Here is a 19,258-nt window from a genome sequence, read left to right on the forward strand (position 1 = left end):
GTATGCCAATGTTATAAGTAGGGCTGGACGATAAAATGATAATGATATGTCTCGCAATAGACACGTAATCAATATCAATAAAAAATGCCTTCGATAAAACATTCAATAATTTTTTTCTTCGTCGGAAGAAACCAGAAGTTGCAAAGCAAGGTTCGTTGCATGAACAAAGGCACTCGCTCTCAGGTAACCGAGCAATGGAGGGAGTAATCACTGATCAGTGGGAGTGACACTGACACGCCAATCATGTAACAGCATAAAGTTCGGCTGCGCCATCTCATTGTCTCGTGTTTGAGTCTTCACGAGGAGTGAGATGAGAAATAGAAAGTGAGCGCTGCAGCAAGCGAAGAAATTGTCGATAAAACAGGGAAAGTCAGTTCGCCAGTATGGCAGTTTTTCGGATTTTATAAGTCGGACCTTAGTCAGACCAATGTGGTCTGTAGATTATGCAAGACTGTCGTCCCCACCAAGACCGGTAATACCACAAACTTGTTTTACCACCTTAGCCGTGCTCACCCTTTGGAGCACAGCCGTATTTGCCAAGGTCCAACAACATCTGCAACTGCAGCACCACCACACAAGCAGCTGACCACCATGCAGAGGTATCTGCTTCAGTGCCTGATGACAAATCATCTAAAAGGCACAAAGACGTAACGGAGGCAGCAGCATATCATATAGCTAAAGACATGCTTCACTGAGCACTGAGGAGAAGCCAGGTTATAAAAATCTCTTACACATGCATTTATTATTTGAATGTTTTCCATGGTTGTGTTGACATTTCCTTTCCTTTCTGCCTTGATAGCTGAGGGGATTATAATCAGAGGAAGGTTAAATTAAAAATACAAAAAATGTTTAAATTTAATGTATTTTTCTCCTGGTCCTTATTTTAAATAGGTCATAAAAAATATCAATAATTATCGATATTGACCGATATAAAACACTTATATCGTGATACAGTTTTCAGCCATATTGCCCAGCCCTAGTCATAAGGCATATGTGATAAAATTTACTGTGAGACAGGACTACTGTGTAAGTAGCTACGGGGCAAACACATGGGCCAATAAGCAATCTTTTTTTCAAGTTCAAGGCACAAATGGTTTCTGCCGACTTGGCTGTCTGCACAGCATGGTGGGTCATACACAGATCAGCATCCCTGATACTGACTTGCACTTACTGCTTTGTCCCAATTCTTTAGATCCCGAGAGCTTGTCTTAGATTTTTATACTGCCTGAACTGTGTCTTAACATGCAGCCAGTCAATGTGAGAAATCATTTGACCTTGACCTTGAAAAGATCTCTAGTCCTCAGTGTCTCATGGTTTCTGCAGCTGCTGAATGTAACTGATTTTGCTCTCAGGGAGTATATAGCATCTCTACAAACTGTTCATGCACTGTGGTTTCTGCTGTCTAAGTTGTTAAAGTTCGACATAAAAGCCAACTCATATGCAAAGAGGATAAGAGAAACCACATGACAAAACCACAGAAACATCCTTTGTGTACCTCAGACAAAGATTATGTATGTATCTTAGCCATGTATAGCTTTCCGTTCTATCTACTGCTATGCTGCTAGTAGTGTAAAAGGATGCACGGTTGAGCCTCGGAGCAAGATCCATGTCCCAAGCTTGTTTTCCCCAGAGTCCTGGACTTTGGTGTAGGGCGGAAGGCCTTAGGGCCAGCGTTCCCCCTGCTGCTTTATGCCAGAGGCTCCACATCTGAAGAACAAGTTTCAAGCTCTGGAGGCCACAGGGCTGGATGAGCAGGAGTTCTCTCCTCTGTGCAAACAACTACAATTATCCTTGTCTCCTCTGTCAGTGTGCACCCTGGTATGTCCACTGCAGCAGTTGCTGAGGACAACACTGCAACATTTCCCCCCATGCTCGTTGTTGGGTCATCCATGGTCCCTCAGGTTTAGGTCAACAGGTGCCACCATCCATCCTAATGACTGCCCTTGTTAACACCTCTGCCCTGCAGCTGCTGCATCAGCACCCATCTTTCTCAGCTGTTGCTGTGAATGTTGATTCCAACAGTCGGAACTGGAATTATCTCCTTGCAGATGTATGCTTCCGCCAACCAGTCAAGTTGCAGTTTACATCCATGTTTGTCCAGACAAATATATGTGGTGTCAGCATCACCAATTCTGTATCTGACAAAATGTGAAATATGGTCACAATATTCCCTTCTTGCAGAACATTATAATGTCACAGTGAAGTTGACCTTTGACCTTTTGGATATAAAATATCATCACTTTTTTATTTTAAGAGACATTTGTGTAAAATTAAGTCACAATTAGCATGTGAAGTCTTGAGTGATTAACCTCCAAAATTCAAATATAACTATTTAAAATTTCATCTGAATTTGACTGCATTGTCACCTCAGGGTACTTAAACATCCACACATAAACCCAATGATACAGATATAAACATTTTGTTAGTCATTTGAATTCTCACAAATTCTTACTGGGCCTACTCAAAAAAGGCCACATGCTTATGATTTTGCAAGGCAGTCAGAACCATAAATAAGTCTTTTCTCTTTTTTTTTTATGAAAATGCAAAAGGTATGTCTATCAGTCAGTATGTTGCCATGGCACATCCTACCCTGGCATTATGTGATGCCATAGTGGATAAATTCATCTGTGTTCTTGGTCAAATTACCTGTGATCTGTAACACCTTGGAGGAATGAGATAAGACTGAGAATGCTAAAGAGTGAGTGTATACAATTAATAGTCTTCTTAACTATGATCATATCAATTCCATCACTGTCAACAGATGTCTTGTTTTTACATTTTGCAACTACCAACTTAATATCCTCTTCCCTCACCTCATCAAGAAACATGGATTGTAAAACCTTACTTTCACCCTTCCAACTATTGCTGGTAGTCCATCCTGTTTTTTTTTTTTTATGTCATTTGCTAGGTTCGGCCCAATATTCACAAAAAAAAAAAAAAAAAGAGTTAAATTCATTGGCTGCTTCATTGATAACTTCTATCCTATCCTCACCATTAGTGAAGTACTGAGGCAGGCTTGTATGTATAGAATTATTCCCTATAACGTCATTTAAAATTTTCCAAGTACCCCTCATATTATTTTTATTTCCATTCAGCATTTCATTATAATAATCTTTCTTTGCTTGTCTCAGAGATGATCTCAAAGATGTTAACTTATTTTTATACACTTTGCATTTCTTTTATGCAGCCTGTGTTTTTAATATCAGAAAATCTTTATACAGATTCTTTTTCTTCCTACATGCCTTCTGCAAACCCTGTGTTATCTATGGCTTTTTCTCAAATCTGTTTTTTGGTTTATACTGGATTTCCGTATAGTTTTTATCGTATAATTTCAAGTAATTATCCAGGAAAGCCTAATAAGCATCATTAACATCTCCAACATAGACACCAATCCATTTTTCTTTAAGTAGGTCATTCCTGAACCTATCTACTGCCTCATCACTTCTCAGTCTTATTTTTCTCTTCACCTTCTCTACCTTTTTTAATAACACATGACAGTCATAAATTAAAAACACAGGTAAATGATCACTTATGTCATTGATGACTAGTCCACTCTTGACACTGTATTCCAGTACATTTATGTATATATTTTCTATTACAGTTTTTCTCCATTGGTTTGGCTCATTTCTTGACACAGAAATTACATTCTCAAAACTCTAAGATCATTTGGCGAAACCGTAGCTCACTTGCAAAAGCTCACATCTCTCCCAAAACTGTTCACTGATACTTCAAAACTAAATTCCTTTCCCATATAATTAGTCAGTGCCACCAAAATGCAAAGATCCTTCTCAATTGCTTTGGCTCATTTCTTGAAACAGACCGGACATACTCAACACTCTTGGTGCTTTTGCCAAAATAACCTGGATGGTTCAGCACAACACCATGGTTCACCTGCAAAAGCTCATATCTCTCCCAAAACAATTCACTCATGTGTCAAAACTAAATTCCTTTCTCATACAAATAGTCAGTGCCCCCAAAATGCATGGTCCCTTTGGCATTGTGTAAGCACTGCAAGTCAAAATGTTTAGATGTTTTGTCACTATGGCAGAGGACCATTGAAATATCCCTCATGTCCATCTCTCAGTCTTAGCCCAGTCCTTCATTGATAATGGTTACTGTACTATTTTTTTGTCTAGCTAACAGAATACAATTGTGTATAAAACTGGGGAAAAAAAAAAAGGATTTTACGGTAAGAGTAGCCTCCAAGGTTTGACATCACACATTGCACTCATACTGCCAAGGATATTGTAACCATTATTATTCACACACATAAAGTAACTCCCATACATCAGAGTAAAAAGAAAATGTATACAGCATAATATACTGTAATATAAACACATAAACAAGAAACACGGAAAATTATATGTAGCCTACAGCGCTGTAAATAAAGCTGGAGTTTCACAACTAACACTTCTTCACTGGTTGCTGTCCTCATCCTCCCTCTCCTGGCTACCATCCTCGCCCTCCTGGCCGTCCTCCTCGCCTTTCTGGCCACACTGCTGTCTATCGGGCCACAGATTCTCGTCCATATTCTCCCTTGCAACGCAACGAGGGAAGAAACAGAGTGCATGTCGCAACCATCCCCTACACTGTTTGTAGGGGATTGTACTGGTCCTGGTCAAGCTCTATATATACATGTTTGGCAGCATTCACAATCATGGACAGCATCTGGTGAGTAGTTTCACACATCTCAGATGTGTGAAACTACTCTTTTGTTATTCAAGGTCTAGTTTCACCTGACTGTCAATTACTGTAATCAATTTATCAATGTTCCAAGAGATTCATATATGGTATTCATGGTATTATGTTCTTGACTAATTGACTAATTTTGACACTTGAACAGACTATTGTGCATGTGATGACTTATACAATGAAATGATGCTGACATGTTTTGGAGAGAACAACCAATAGACTGAGAATCAACAATCAGTTTAGATCAACAAGATATATTCACTTGGAAATTGTACTAAATGTAGACTGACAGAGCTAACTGTAGGCTACCTGTACTTAATCATTTGCAAAAAATATACTGAGACATTGAGACATGTACTAAGACATTTGCAATTTGATGAAATAAATGAGAAATTCAATTATGTTGTGAACAATTGCCGAGTGGTTTTGAGGTTTGTCCATGTTATTTTGAGAATGTAAGCTGTTTCAAGAAATGAGCCAAACCAATGGAGAAAAACTGTAATGAAGCACCAGTTGAAGTGATCCTACTAGGCTTAGTAATCAATGGATGTAGACCTCTACTATATAATGTACCCAAGAAATCAGATGTTGCACTATGTGTGGAATATATTGTGATCTTCACAGAGAATGTAAGTTTTGTTTTCTGTAATTTATTCATTAGTTCTTCTAATTTTTTCATAAATATGTCTATACTTGAACCTAGTGTTCTATATTCACATGAAACAACAATATTATGCCTCTTCTTTATTCCAAATTCCATAGTTATACATTCCATCAAACCATCAATCACAGTAGTCATACTTTCAATCAACCTACATTGCATATTGCTTTCACAAAATAAAGCTACTCCTTCTCCCCTCTTGTTAGTTCTATTAACATAATAAAAATCATAACCATCAATATGAAAATCAGAACCTTTCTCTTGTTTCAACCAAGTTTCTGAAAGAGCTATCACTTTAAACTTACTTCTAACTCTTTGTAAGAACTCATTAATCTGACTAAAGTTGGTATCAAGACTTCTACAGTTGAAATGTATTAACGAAAATGTTTTATGGAAATTCACCATATTATTTAATTGCTCTTTAGTGTAATATTCACATGTATCACTAATGGTATTAAATACATGGATTTCTGGGTCTACATCAAACTCAAAATCATAAAGTTTATGCTCAGTATAATAAAATTGGGTAAGACTCTGGTTCATTGATGAAAGTCATGTGATTACCTCAGTATCCTCAGTCTTATCAACTGTAACCTATTCTTCGTCTACTTCACACTTTCTTCTTTTTCCTCCGCTTCCTTGTCATACTTGTTGATGCTGTCCAGTAATGCTTTCACCCCAGACATCATCTCTTTCGCCGGAGTAAGGCCTCTCTTGCTCTCCCAGCCGGCAGCTTTCAGTGTGGCCTCCAAGTCTGGCTCCTTAGTCATGATCTCCATGGTAATTCCAGAATCGCGTAACCCCTCTGCTGCATGTCGGGGGTTGCGAAACACCCTCACCTTTCAGCCCTCCTCTATTATTTTCAACCTTGCAGGAAAAAGTATATGTGCCTTTATCCCTCTCTCCTTTAATTGCTTTCTGGCATGTTTGTATTTGGCTCTCTCCTGGAACACTTCTGAGGTAAAATCTTCATCAAAAAAAATCCGTGTATTATCTTTCAGCCAAACCTCCCTCATTGCCCAAGCGGTACTGAGCACAGTCTGCCTCACCTTGTAATTTTGGAGTCGAACCAGAATAGATCTGGGTTTGTTACTGCACTTTGTCTGCGATGTGCTCTTTGAATCAGGATGTCTCACTCAATTTTCAATGTGTTTCGTAGCACTTTCTCCACAAACCCAATCATGTTGCTTCCCTCTGATTTTTCAGGCACTGCGTAAATTCTTAGGTTCTTCCTGCGTGATCGGCATTCAAAATCCTCACATTTAGTTTATAAATCCTTCTGAATTTGCAGGCTATTAATAAGTAACTCTGACAATCTGTTCCTCATTGGTCGCAATCCTCAACTCGGTTTCCTCCAGTCTTTCATCCATTTCTTTGATATTTTCTTCTTAATGTTACTTATGTCCTTCTTTACCATATTAAAGTTCTGAGATCTTTAAAGGTAAAAATTCTCTGATTTCTTTTAGAACTTGTGCGAGTCCACCACATTCTTCCTCACACGCCGGGTCCTTTGTTTGACCTGCTCTCTGTGTCGCCTTGTTTCTCAAGCTCATTTTCCGTTCCCTTCTCCAAATTTTAATGTTTTAAACGATAACTTGTTCCATGTACCTCTGTAGCCGGAATTATATATCAAAAATGTATCAATCTGTCAATATCTTTTAGTATCTTTCAACAATCGTCTGATCACATCGCAACGTGTGGCGTCTTGCGTGGCGTCTCATGTAATAGACGCTGGGATATCCTTAATTGTAGTCCCTAATTTGAGTTCATAAAAACTACAAACCTATTTAAATTGCATGATGGCAACAAAGGGGTAGGTCTTGGGCTGTGTTTGCATTTTCAAGCACCCTTCCTCCCACCTGTACACTGTGAACCCTCAGCCAGACACCAAAATACTACACAGAGAGACAAAGGCAATTTTAATGACAGGAAAAAAAAACTAAATATTACAGCACTGCTTGTGCAGGTTGTAGCATCGCCACAACAATAGAATCCAGAATCCTATTTCCAATAAGACAACTTGATAGCATCTTTCAATAAGGCCCTGTCTGTTTGGTAAATGCTTACATCTCTCAAACTCCATGCCTCTACTTTGTAACACACAATGTAAGCCTAAGGTGAGTTTGAGGAAGCTCCTCCAAGGCCACAAAAGACATTATTCAGCTGTTGTCACAGTCTAAGTAGTATTCCACATGACAATTAAAGTGACCTTTGCATGTAGGAAAAATGTGTTAACTAATGCTCCATATTGTGCCAGAGCCCAGTAATGAGAAAAGACAGAATCTAAATCTAAATGTCAACACATCCCTCTGGGGTCAAAAGTGTGAGCAATCAAAAAGATCCAGTCTTCAAAAAACAGAAGCATCTAAGAGTTAATAAAGGATAAAGTCAATAATTTGAGGAAATAGAAAAATGAGTTATATTCATGAAAACACAACCAGCAGATAGAGAGCATATCTTATCAAGAGTGGAAAAAAAAATAATGTGTTGTTGCTTGAAATGCAGAGGCCCTGAGAGCTCCACACACTGCAGCTGAAGAAAACACATGCAAATAGACAGAACTCAAGAAAATCAAGAAAACACCTGCACAACTCACATGCAGCAAAAACAAGTTGCAAAGTGAGAAAAGCAGACCATATACAGAAATGCTGCAAACTGCTGTTTCCAGAGGACTCAGAGGACAGTGATGAAGATGGCTTTTGTTGCTATGCTTTGTGACACCTGGAGTTGACTATGGTGTTGGAAAAAGAGCTTAAATCCAACAAAAAGCAAAAGTTTTATCAAAAATGTTTTTCCCTAAATGTTTTTCTTTTGGTGGGACTACAAACTTGTCCCCATCATGTGTGTGTCCCCTGCAAACAGTTTCTGTTCTACTAGTAAAATGGCCATGTGCTTTTGTCAGTCACATACATTATTTTTCTGTTCCTACTGGGAACATACCAACATGTGTTTTCTTTTATGTTTGAACATGTCTAAACTACAAACAGTGCTTGTCAACAACAGTAACTTTACATGTAAAAGCATACCTGATATACCGAAGTCAAAGATGGCTAGATTTACAGTCATGAGTTCAGGAGGCTTCAATTTGGTTTTGCGTTTGATGGTCATATAAATGACGTAGCCATTCCCAGTTGCAGACATGATTCCTGTAAGAGAGCGAGAGCGAGTTTGAGATAAATACCATTTGCACTTTTAAGACACCAGTCATAACCGCTCCTACATGCATTTGAATAAACTGCAGGTGTTTCACTCCTAGAGGGGATATGCTTCGAAGCTGACACTCTCACAACTGTGTTAAAAACAACACAAAATGTGTTAAATTTTGGTCTGTCTGTGGGTCAAATCCATCAGTGGCACGAATCAGAAATTTTGTCACACCAACTGAAAAACTTGGTTGGTTGGGTTGTTGTTGTCGAACACAACGAATGGTCTACTTTAAAATGGATGTTAGAAAATCGGTAGAGCTATGTGAGGGGGATAAAAAGAACAACATACATATTTCAGCCTCTGAGCCAGAAGGCAGCTCTTCACAGCCCGTCTATTTCCACGCAGAGCTATACATATGATGATTGAATGGTAATTCAGCAATCATTATTGGGCAAGAAAACATGTGAAAACAGCAAATTTCAATCCTATAAACAACAGTGTGTGTGTGTGTGTGTGTGTGTGTGTGTGTGTGTGTGTGTGTGTGTGTGTGTGTGTGTGTGTTAACACCTACTTCAGTATTCATTGTGTACACCACTGGCTTTGAACAAATAGCGTCTCACATTTGGTAGTCAAACCACAAGAAATTTAAGAGTGATTTAATCTCCTATGTGTAGTTTAAAAGGAAATAAGTGGAGCTGCAGGCCACCTCCGCAGTTCAAGTATAACTCCATATATGGAACCAGATAGAATAATTTACCTGGATGACTGAGAAACCTGAAAGGCATAGTCATTCATATGAATCAATATGATGATTAATCTTAATCTTTATTTTAAGAAACATTCTTCACTCTCATACACTTTGTGCCATTTGTGTGTTAAATTAAAGAGTAAGGCTGGTAGATCTTCTTCTTCTTCTTCTTCTTCTTCTTCTTCTTCTTCTTCAACAAAACCACCAATGACTTGATCCTACTAATAAGCATTGTGTGTATTTCCAGAGGCTGAAGCCTGATTCCTCTGTGCCATAGAGCTCCATTGCTGTTCAGAAATCATTACCATGAACACACACACTGTAGTTTATTTTGAATCAATGCCACCTACTTGGAAATACTCACTACAGCACCAAATGTGTGTTAATCCGCAGCTCTCATTTAATTAAGTTCATTCCCAAAATAACAGTGGCCAGATGTTTAAGCAAAATACAGTACATAAAAAAGTTCCTTTGAATCAGTCTTACTTTTATTGGATTCTCAGTCCCGGACACACAACTGTCTATTTTTATGCACATTTGATAGTTGATACATTATTACTTTCATTCACAGTGTACAGAATTCTTTCCCTAAGGCAAATCTTCAAATAAGAAAACCCCCATTAACACAAAAAGAGACAGACACTACGTAAGAAAGCTATCTACATTACTGTTATCTATATATCTATCTATATCTATCTAGATAGATAGATAGATAGATAGATAGATAGATAGATAGATAGATAGATAGATAGATAGATAGATAGATAGATAGATAGATAGATAGATAGGGTCTGGCCCTCACAGTGTCTGTTTAGAAAAATTCTGGCCATTGGACAAATGCAGTTGAGAACCCCTGCCACACCTTGTGTTTTGAAATGGAATGATTTCTATTTTGAAATGAATTTACTATTGATCAACAAATTGTTACTGTTACTGATATTGAATAGTGATCCTTTCCCTAGATGAGTGTGCCTTTCATTGGTTGACACCGTTACATCAGATTACACCAGTTGCTATCAGCTCCAAAATCAGAGACACAGAATGTCTCTCCTTTTCTCTCGAACACAGTTTATGCAACTAGTGTAAAAGTAGTTGTAAGAAAATGTCTGAGTCAGAATTAAATATGGACTAACTGAGCCCTGTCTGCCCAAGTTTCACGATGACCCAATCACAAGAGATGTGGTGTTAATTAATTATTATTATGCTGTTATTTCTAATTGTTCTGGACCTCAACTTAAAGTCAGATGCAGACCTTTGTGTAATACGTTTGAGAACCCCTGGGCCAGACTGTGGTGACTCTCTTGAACTGTCTGTATTACATCTTTACAAATGACTTGCCATATGTTGTGTGAAAAGCAAACGTACAAACGTACGCCAAGGATTCTTTACTGCATTACACAACAAATACAACGATTTTCTGAGTTAGATTTGGTTTAAAAAACTAAATATGTTGGAACAAAATATCCCAGAGACCAAATCCATTTTTCACAAACTGTCATCCAGGCTTACACTGCGTTTGTAATTGTCTGGTGAATCTACATTAACATATAGCGGGATTCGAACCGGGACATTCTAGCTATGAGGCGACAGTGTTACCACTTGTTCCGCCGTGCCACCCAATCATAATAGTTATTCAACTGTCATGGGTAGAACACATTGACAACACTGTTATGAAAATGGGCAACAGGTTAGATCTTTAGTTTTAAACCACCTGGACTACTGCTCACCTGTATGGTCCTCTGTATAAAAAAGTTTACTGAGGAAACTACAAACAGCCCAGGACAGAGCTGCTAGGCTCGTCTGCCCTATACGGAGAAGAGAAAAAGCTTGCTTGTCACATTCTTCAGGAAAAGCATTTCCAGCATCACTGGGATAACTGCCCCCTTTCCATACATAGGGCTGGGCGATATGGCTGAAAACTGTATCACGATATAAGTGTTTTATATCAGTCGATATTGATAATTATTGATATTTTTTAGGACCTATTTAAAATAAGGACCAGGAGAAAAATACATTCAATTTAAACATTTTTATTTTAAATTTGACCTTCCTCTGATTATAATCCCCTCAGCTGTCAAGGCAGAAAGGAAAGGAAATGTCAACACAACCATGAAAAAAAAATCAAATAATAAATGTAAATAAAAGTGTAAAAATGTAAACAGAGAGAAACCTGAGAACTTTTTTTCTGCAGGTTTAGTGCAGAAAGTTCACAAGCTGATTCACCTTCTGCTGAATAAAATGTTTTCAGATGTGTGAAGTGTTTTGGTTAAAAATAGCAGAAACTGAGGTGGACTTGACATCTGTAACATACAAACAAACATGATAGACAGCACAGTAAGATTGACTGAACTATAAAACCAGCCTAGACATATGAACAACTTTAGTCACTCTTCTTACTGTAAACATACATGAACTATTCAATTATATTTTTATTGCAAGTGTGTTAAAAAAAAAAAAAAAAAAGCACATGTAAGAGATGTTTGTAACCTGGCTTCTCCTCAGTGCTCAGTGAAGCATGTCTTTAGCTACATGATATGCCGCTGCCTCCGTTACGTCTTCATGCCTTTTAGATGATTTGTCATCAGGCAATGAAGCAGATACCTCTGCATGGTGGTCAGCTGCTTGTGTGGTGGTGCTGCGGTTGGCGGACGTTGGCGAATACGGCTGCACTCCAAGGAGTGAGCACGGCTAAGGTGGTTAAATAAGTTTGTGGTGTTACCGGTCTTTGTGGGGACGAAAGTCTTGCATAAGTTACAGACCACATTGGTCTGACTACGGTCCAACTTAAAAAAATCCAAAAAACTGCCATACTGGCGAACTGACTTTCCCTGTTTTATCGACAATTTCTTCGCTCGCTGCAGCGCTCACTTTCTATTTCTCATCTCACTCCTCGCGGAGTAACAAACACGAGACGAGATGGCGCTACCGAACTGGATACTGTTACATGATTGGCGTGTTAGCGTGTCTCTCTCATTGATCAGTGATTACTCCCTACGTTGGTTACCTGAGAGCGAGTGACTTTGTTCATGCAACCAACCTCGCTTTGCACCTTCTGGTTTCTTCCGAGGAAGAAAAAAAAATTATCGATGTTTTATCGAACGCATTTTTTTATTGATATTGATTACGTGTCTATCGCGAGACATATCATTATCGTTTCAGCGCCCAGCTCTATCCTTACATCAACATAATAATCAATCTTCATTCAAATACCACCCAGAATGCATACTTCATCAACTGATCAGTAGTCCGGTGTTGGTCATGAATGATGATGATGATGATCTTGTTTCCCGGTGATTTGCACATAATTAGAGGTGCACAATTGATGAACATAACACATGGAGTGTATTGTTGTATGTATATGATGAATATGATGTAATGGAGTTAAGACCTCATGAAGTCTAGTGACTGCCAGTGGCATCAGCTAATTGGAATCCTAAATAAATAAATAAGAACTAAAGTGGTGCAATCATGTTTTATTCAACTCAATGTCTTTGAGTTGAATAAAACATGATTGACCTTTGATTTACACAGACTTGGAGAGTCAGTGATGCTTTTATCTCCTCTGTGCTTTGTTACTGTAACACGTTGGCCTTTCCAAAAGAGATAGGAACCGTACTCAGCAAGTACAGAACACTGTTGCCAGGCGTCCGACACACTCGAAGAAACATGATCGTGTTACCACGATCCACGGTGAACCTACATAACTGCCTGTCAATTTAAGAAATGCTTCTGAGATTTTATTGCTGATGTTGTTTTTCATGGTCATTTTACTCATTTCACTTCATTTAAACATCAATTACAGTTATACAGTTTTAATAATACACAGCATTCTAACACTGAAAGTGATGTATACAATTTATTCTTAATTATTATGATCATATGTGGTAGTAAATCACAGGGGTAAATAAACCCCAATTTAAAGCTATTTTCATCATGGACACTGTTTCTACGCCCACACCTCCAACTCTGCCTTTTATCCAATAACAAGTATGCATTTTGTGGGAAAACTGTTGCTCTACATCTGCTCCCAAGATTTCAGTAACAAAACCTATTGATTCCTGAAAGCCTACCATTTGCTACCATGGAAATCTTCCTCATCACTAACCGAATCTTGTCTGTCAGTATCTGTTGCTGCTTGACCTGTGCAACATGAATGCAGCATTATTTCTGGGGCTAAATGAAATGATTGCTTTGTGTCTGAAAAATTGTATGAGAGTATGTAGCATTTACTTGGCAGTGGGAAGTGATGTTGGTGCTGCAACCACGAAAGCAAATTTTCATAAAATCATAATTTCTGTTGGTTTCATGTGTCGGTGTGAGGAAGGTTTCAGTCTCTGCGTCACTCAAAACAGATCAGATGTTTTCATCTGACACCAGGAGGCTTCAGTGAACAACACATGCTTTATGTATGGCATGATTTATTCATGAAATCTGTTTTCACTGCATTTAATCACATTTTCTTTCAATTCATACACAAACTTTTCCACCTCCACCAAGTGTAAGGTCAACTAGTTTTTTGTGATATTTTTACTTTTTTCATAATTCCTGCATTTCCGCTCATTTTATGTGCAAATTGAAAATGTGCATTAAAACAGGTGGATGGAAGCTTGCTAATAGACACTTAGTTCACTCGAGAGTAAGCAATAAATTAATTATCCTGACACTTATGAATCACTGACAGGTCTGCGGTTGCACAACAGTAATTTGTGCATCTACAAAAATGAGCCCAGGTACATTTGGTTGCAGAAAGTATTGTACATTATATGAACTCTTTCTGACACAAAAGTACGACTGTAATTATAGTGCACTACACAGTCAACTGCGAATGATACTGGCCGTGACTGTTCCTAAATCCATAGGAGGAAAGAAGCTCCAGCAACATGAACACAATGAAAAGGAACTCATGAGCTTCTGGAAAATATTTCATTCCTCCAGATTTATTGCCTTTTCAAAGGCAAACAAGTCTAGAGACACAGCAGCTGTTCTTGTTGTGTCTGCTGCAAACGAACCATTATAACTGTCAACATCCACTGGCAGCAACACATTGATCTCCATCAAATCACCCCTAAACAGTGGACTATATATACTGTATTATGTATTAACACGGGCTGCACAGTGGCGCAGCAGGTAGTGCACGTGCCTCAAAGCAAGAAGGTCGCAGGTTCGATTCCCGGGTCGGGCCTTTCTGTGTGAAGTTTGCACAGGCTGGCCGGCTGGCGACCAGCACAGGGTGTACCCCGCCTCCCGCCCGTTGACAGCTGAGATAGGCTCCGGCCCCCCCGCGACCCCGAAAGGGATAAGCGGCATAGAAAATGGATGGATGGATGTATTAATGCATATAAAACATTCTGTTCCAGAGACTTTCCTAGAGGCTCATTTGGCCATAATGATGATTTTTGAGAAGGAGACCAAGATGACATCATGGTTATTCAGCCCCTCTACTCCATCCCCATTATGCATCCACACTCTTAACACACAGTGGCCTCACACTCTCCAACAAAACAACATTTGTTTTCACTGCTTTGCGTGAACATTGCGTGTTCACTGTGCTGCAGCATTAAAAACCAGCAGCGTGAGGAGACTAATATATGACATGCTCAGTTTACATTGATCCAACTGGCAGTGAACTCTGACATGGTTTGCCTCATTCTTGAACAACTGAAGTGCAAGATTAAACTTTGAAATATGTTAGCCAAATTCATGCACTCTGTATACAACATGCAACCGTATATGATAGCAGCATGAGAGGGTGCATTTTCTCTGTGTATGCTATAGGAATAATTAATATATAAAATGTGTAACGTGAAAGGGACCATTTGCATGTACAAACCCACAGCAGAGAAATGTCACCCATAGTTTATGGCTTCTTTTAGCTGTTTGTTGGAAGCATCTCATGCTGAGGTTAGAAAGTATCTGTCTAAATCAACAGATCCCTGATAGGATATTACAGAAAATGCAGTGTGATAGTGACTCTGTATAGAAAACATTATAGGAAGCCAGCACATTATATTTTCACAATGCAGAACTATTCAGCTACTCAACTTTAATAATATGTGGGAAAATAATCTAACAAAGAACCAAAATAAAGGCTGGATCATAAAACGTGTTAAGGACAGCCAAAAGTGAAACTATCATATTGCAAATACTGCACCTCCGTACAGAAATGACAGATACAGAGATATTTATACTTCCTCACATTCCATATCATATCACAACACAGTTAAGACAAGTGAAGTCATTACAGGGACGAAGTGCATGTAAAGACCCTCGCTGACAGCTGATCACTGATTTGTGAAATTATTTTCATTTTCATGAAATATTTAACCATGGAAAGACCAGGCCCCTCTCGCCTCGGGAACCAAAATGTCCAGAAACAGCTCTGGCCATGTAGAATGTGTTCATTTTTGTTGACAGTGCACAGCTGTCTGAGTGTATTATGTGCATGCGCTATATGATGATTCCTAATTTTTACTAAGCCTGAGGTGTACGGTGCAGAGAATCACTGTCTTAAACACCAACATTATTCAGCAATAGAAAGCAGCACAGCCTACAGTTACTATTGTGACATGAACAGATCCACATCAACGTCTTTAAGTGATCTACTGTATGTTGCACATGCGTGGCCTTTCTCTGCACAGCTACACAGAAATCAATGCAGGTACACTCGCTTATCTGACAAGAGTCTGTACAGCCCCACTATCACTACCACAGTCTGACATCTGACCAGCTCAGCAACAGATACAAGAAAAAGTCCCATCTTATTTTGTTCCTCCCCAGTTTTCTAAAAAAGAAAATAAAGACGAGAAACCTTAGCCTGGGGTTAAGAAAGATTAACCTTCCAGCTGTAAACCTACTGGCCTGTCAGCTGTTCCCCATTCACCATTCACGCTTTTTGATCTGAATAAACCTGATTCATTCCAAATATTTACTGGCCACTTGAAATAAAATGCCAAATGAAATGAATGCATAATACAATGAGTGCACTGTACATCTCCTCATATCCATGCACTCATATGATTCAGTGCACCAGGAAAAAAACTGCAAATAGAGGCTCTCAGTCAAGGTTGGGCTGCTGGAAGGTTCCCACATAAGCCATATCTAGGCCTGCATATAGGTACACATTGTAAGTGGAACGCCTACATGAGTTGTGGCCCATGTCTACGGTGTCTGCAAATGTGCCTGATTCCAACTTAGCTTTGGTATTTCAAGCTCAAATGCCACATTGTTTATTTCCTCCTCAAGCTATTGCACTTGAGGAGTGGACCATGCTCCGAGCCGACGGAACGCAAGACTCAAGCCGGATGAGGAGGCAGGAGGTATTTACATCAATGATGCTTGCTGCTCAAACATACTTAAAGTTGGTGGACAATGTTTCCTAGATGTCGAGTTTGTTAAGATGATGTGATGATGACCATATAATCATCACTGTCTTGTTGTTACTGTTTTCATTCCTGTGGATGCAAATCCAAAAAGTGCACTACAGAATTATTTCCTGGGTGCTTACATGTAATAGGTATGTGTTGTAGGAATTAGATGAGTTACTAATCCCAGGAATCAGTCTATGAATTGTACAAGTTTTTGTGGCCCTTTCTTCCTAAGGTGAAGGAGAGGACAAAAGGACATTCGATGAGGGAAACAGGATGAAACAGGACCCTAAGGCAATTTAGGGTGTAATGCATTGTGCCTGAGGAGTTTATGGTATGGTTATGGAAAAGCCTAAAAAGGATTAGTGTGCTCCTCACACGGTCATGTTTTGGGGGAATGATTTACCAACACCAGATGCATGTGCTTGTCCTGTTGTTGCTGGACAGTATAAAAGTCAAGACATTGTGGAGATCTGCACGCACACACTCATGAGACTTCCCTCCATGCTGCATGTATTAAAGAGACCTGATTCATCACACCGAGTCTGTAATTCTTCAGAGAATTAGCAACTCTCAACGATCGACAGGGAGAATTTCCCTTACAGTATAGAAATTACTGTATATATTATTATTAGTATATATAGGATATAGTACCACCTAATACATCTATTGTGTTACTCTATTGTTGAACTCTATTGTTGAAACTTACTGTCAAATAAATATCTATTTCATCAGCATCATAAACTCACCTCCAAAACAGATTATAGTATGAAATATACAATGCAGCAGTTGAGCAGCTGTGGAAAGCAATGTAAGAAACATGGTGGAAATATGGTATTTCTGTTTGTATCATGTATTAATGTGAGGGAGGTTCTCTTCAGTGCTTGTCATATGCTTCATGCATGTCAATGATTTACAGGTGCTGGTCATAAAATTAGAATATCATGGAAAAGTTGATTTATTTTAGTAATTCCATTCAAAAAGTGAAACTTGTATATTATATTCATTCATTACACACAGACTGATATATTTCAAATGTTTAGTTCTTTAATTTTGATGATTTTAAACTAACAACTAATGAAAATCTAAATTTCAGTATCTCAGAAAACTAGAATATCACTTAAGACTGATACAAAAAAAGGATTTCTAAAAATGTTGTCCAACTGAAAAGTAGAAACATGAAAAGTATGAGCATGTACAGCACTCAATACTTAGTTGGGGCTCCTTTTGCCTGAATTACTGCAGCAATGCGGTGTGGCATGGAGTCGATCAGGCTGTGGCACTGCTCAGGTGTTATGAGAGCCCAGGTTGCTTTGATGGTGGCCTTCAGCTCTTCTGCGTTGTTGAGTCTGGCATCTCGCATCTTCCTCTTCACAATACCCCATAGATTTTCTATGGGGTTCAGGTCAGGGGAGTTTGCTGGCCAATCAAGAACAGGGATACCATGGTCCTTAAACCAGGTACTGGTAGCTTTGGCACTGTGAGCAGGTGCCAAGTCCTGTTGAAAAATTAAATGTGCATCTCCATAAAGTTGGTCAGCAGCAGGAAGCATGAAGTGCTCCAAAACTTCCTGATAGACAGCTGCATTGACCTTGGACCTAAGGAAACACAGTGGACCAACACCAGCAGATGACATGGCACCCCAAACCATCACTGACTGTGGAAACTTGACACTCGACCTCAGGCAACGTGGATTCTGTGCCTCTCCTCTCTTCCTCCAGACTCTGGGACCTTGATTACCAAAGGACATGCAAAATGTACTTTCATCCGAGAACATGACTTTGGACCACTCAGCAGCAGTCCAGTCCTTTTTGTCTTTAGCCCAGGTGAGACGCTTCTGACGCTGTCTCTTGTTCAAGAGTGGCCTGACACAAGGAATGCGACAGCTGAAACCCCTGTCTTGCATACGTCTGTGAGTGGTGGTTCTTGAAGCACTGACTCCAGCTGCAGTCTACTCTTTGTGAATCTCCCCCGCAGTTTTGAATGGGTTTTGTCTCACTATCCTCTCCAGGGTGCGGTTATCCCCATTGCTTGTACACTTTTTTCTACCACATCTTTTCCTTCCCTTTGCCTTTCTACTAATGTGCTTGGACACAGAGCTCTGTGAACGTCCAGCCTCTTTAGCAATGACCTTTTGGGACTTGCCCTCCTTGTGCAAGGTGTCAATGATCGTCTTTTGGACGACTGTCAGGTCAGCAGTCTTCCCCATGATTGTGTAGCTTACAGAACTAGACTGAGATCATTTAAAGGCCTTTGCAGGTGTTTGGAGTTAATTATCTGATTAGAGTGTGGCACCAGATATCTTCAATATTGACCTTTTCCACAATATTCTAATTTTCTGAGATACTCAATTGGGGGTTTTCATTAGTTGTCAGGTATAATCAACAATATTAAAAGAAGTAAATACTTGAAATATGTCGGTCTGTGTGAAATCAATGTATACTTTATACAAGTTTCACTTTTTGAATGGAATTACTGAAAAAAAATCAACTTTTCCATGATATTCTAATTTTATGACCAGCACCTGTATTTATACTGCCAGCTTTGTTTCTTTTGCCTTTCATTGATACACCAGCTTTCCAACCACAGCAAACAATGAAACCTTCTTTGCAATTTTTTCTTTATGTTTCTACTCAGGTTTCTTAT

The 19,258-nt window shown here is 39.1% G+C and overlaps 1 protein-coding gene across 1 annotated transcript in view; it reads right to left on the reverse strand.

Annotated features, from left to right (window-relative positions):
• opn5 (opsin 5) overlaps positions 1 to 19,258 on the reverse strand; it is a 47,777-nt gene that overhangs the window by 13,138 nt on the left and 15,381 nt on the right. Inside the window, exon 3 of the mRNA XM_070987389.1 lies at positions 8,380 to 8,499. Within this exon, the coding sequence (XP_070843490.1) occupies positions 8,380 to 8,499 (120 nt within the window). The remainder of the gene's footprint in view (positions 1 to 8,379; positions 8,500 to 19,258) is intronic.

Source organism: Chaetodon trifascialis, chromosome 19, assembly GCF_039877785.1.
Source record: "Chaetodon trifascialis isolate fChaTrf1 chromosome 19, fChaTrf1.hap1, whole genome shotgun sequence".
NCBI classification, from domain to species: Eukaryota; Metazoa; Chordata; class Actinopteri; order Chaetodontiformes; family Chaetodontidae; genus Chaetodon; species Chaetodon trifascialis.